Genomic DNA, 2,369 nt, shown 5'->3' on the forward strand with positions numbered 1-2,369 from the left:
GGGGAAACGAGTAAGTCACTCATGTCGAGAGGGAGATGTCATGACTGTACCTACTAATCCTCCTTTGCATCAACCTAACTCTAGTAATCTAAATCATACACAAAAAAATTATAATTCAGTGAAAACGAATACCGAAGCACAGGTCATTCAACCCTTATACAATAATGTTCATTTACTACGTGATTCCATGATGATCCGCGTAGCTGAAACCTTGGCAAACTACACTGCTTTATATGATTCATTAGGTAAACGGAACATAGGGTTATGTGCTAGTGGCCAAACTATTTCCAACCTATCTCAAAAAATCCATGCAGATACCAAAGTTGGTAAAAAAAAAGTGATGTTGCTTATTGGCATTAATGATTTTTTTTTAGATATACAGAGCTAACCAAATTAAAACTGACCTCAAAGGTTTAATACACAAATTGTTGCGTTTCTTATTTAAACACTGGACTGATTATATATACTATTTAATGTACACTGACACTGGACTACATTGGAATGGAGTCGACCACCGTGTAGCAATGTCTCTCGCTCTTCTCTCGTACAGTGCGGGTATTTCCCGATATGTACCACGCCCTGCACAGTCTCCGAAGCAGAGTCTACACTGTCCTGCCACCTAGTGGCGACAAAGTATAATGAATACTTAAAATATACAAATTTTCACACATTGATAACACAAATAATAATACATACACTAATCTATCCCAAACATAGTCCCCCCTCTTGATCGAGTCGATCAACAAAAGTACAACTAATGATATATTGGAAGAGGCACTAGTTTGTTAACTGGACGTTTATAGGTTGAAGATGAAGTGCGAACAGTTGCAACACGCACTAGTCCATCCGCACCAGGATGCACTTGTTCAACTATAGCAAGTTTCCATGTAAGTGGAGGTAGGTGATCTTCCTTCACTAAGACCACTGTTCCTGGTTCTAAATTCTTATTTTGGGTGTTCCACTTGGTCCTCTGCTGCAGGGAATGCAAGTAGTCCTTTGACCAACGGTCCCATAGTTGTTGGTACATCTGCTGCAATTTCTTCCATCTGGATAAACTGGATTCTTTGATGTTAGTTAGACTAGGCTCAGGAAAAGTAGTTAGGGGTGCACCAATAAGGAAATGGCCAGGGGTTATAAAACTGGGATCTGTAGGGTCATGTCACAATACTGTGAGGGGCCTGGAGTTAAGACAGGCTTCGATTTGAACTAAGTGTGTTTCAAGTTCTTCGAAAGTGAGAGCAGAGTTCCCTACGATTCTCCTCAGGTGATGCTTCATGGACTTCACTCCTGCTTCACAAAGTAGAGCCATTTGAATCCTTCCTGAGCTGCATGGTCTTCTAAAGACTTGCTGAAGTCTGATGATTGGAATAAATTCTTCAAGTCTTGTAAATCACGATTGGCACCGACGAAATTTCTTCCGTTGTCGCTGTACAAGTTCAAACATTTTCCTCTGCGTGCCGTAAATCTTCGCAAAGCAGCAATGAATGACTTGGTGCTGAGATCTCCGACCAATTCTAGGTGTGTGGCCTTTGTGGCAAAGCATACAAATACTGCTACATATGCTTTCAACCTTGATTTGTTTCTAGTGATTGACGGCTTGATGATAATTGGTCCAGCGTAATCAACTCCAGTGTTTAGAAATGGTCTAGTGGACTGTATTCTGGATGGTGGTAATTGTCCCATGAGTTGGTTGGAAATAGATGCTCTTAATTTGAAACAAATGAGGCACTTATGCAGAATAGCTCTGACCACTTGTCTGGCTCTTGGTATCCAGTACTCCTGTCGTAATGAAGATATAAGGAGTTGTGGTCCTGCATGTAATAGCCTGTGGTGTTCTGAAAGAATGATCAATTCAGTTAAATGATGCTTCGGTGGCAATATGATTTGATGTTTGCTATCATATGGTAGCTGCGAGTGTCTAAGTCTTCCTCCAACTCTTGAGTACTTGCTTGTCATCGAGGAAAGGATGCAAGTCTGAAAGTTTACTATCCTTTAACACCTGACTGTTAGAAGACAATTCTCGTATTTCCTTGCCATAAACTTCGTGTTGCACGCTTCTAATGCAAGTATGCAATGCTGATCTTAAGTCACTTGCTGACAATGATCCCGTGTGTTTCCTGTTTGTTCCTCGCATTGTGTAGAAATCTCAAAGAATATGCAATCAATCTTTGAAGTTTCAATAACGACGAAAATCTGCTGATCAATTCTATTGTTGGTGCATTTGTGACTAGACTTACTGTAGTTGTTCTTTGTTCTTCAAGTTCGTCGAGTTCGAAGTCATCATGCCTTGACGATGTTGGACTCGAAGACCATGCTGTTGTTGGAAGTGATAGCCAATCAGGGCCATGAAACCACATTTGAGAGGTGTG

At 40.7% G+C, this 2,369-nt stretch overlaps 1 protein-coding gene across 1 annotated transcript; it reads right to left on the reverse strand.

The window, feature by feature from the left end:
- Positions 1-1,281: 1,281 nt before the first annotated feature.
- LOC145982172 (uncharacterized) lies at positions 1,282-1,956 on the reverse strand. The gene has a single exon (XM_083115739.1). It carries the CDS (start codon positions 1,954-1,956, stop codon positions 1,282-1,284), a length of 675 nt encoding a protein of 224 aa, XP_082971865.1.
- Between the last annotated feature and the right edge of the window lie 413 nt (positions 1,957-2,369).

The sequence above is a fragment of the Lepisma saccharinum genome, assembly GCF_977018435.1.
Source record: "Lepisma saccharinum chromosome 12 unlocalized genomic scaffold, izLepSacc3.1 SUPER_12_unloc_1, whole genome shotgun sequence".
Lineage (NCBI taxonomy): Eukaryota > Metazoa > Arthropoda > Insecta > Zygentoma > Lepismatidae > Lepisma > Lepisma saccharinum.

Excerpts from the sequence above, each read along its gene's own strand:
- LOC145982172 (XM_083115739.1), bottom strand. The coding sequence starts at position 1,956 with ATGACAAGCAAGTACTCAAGAGTTGGAGGAAGACTTAGACACTCGCAG.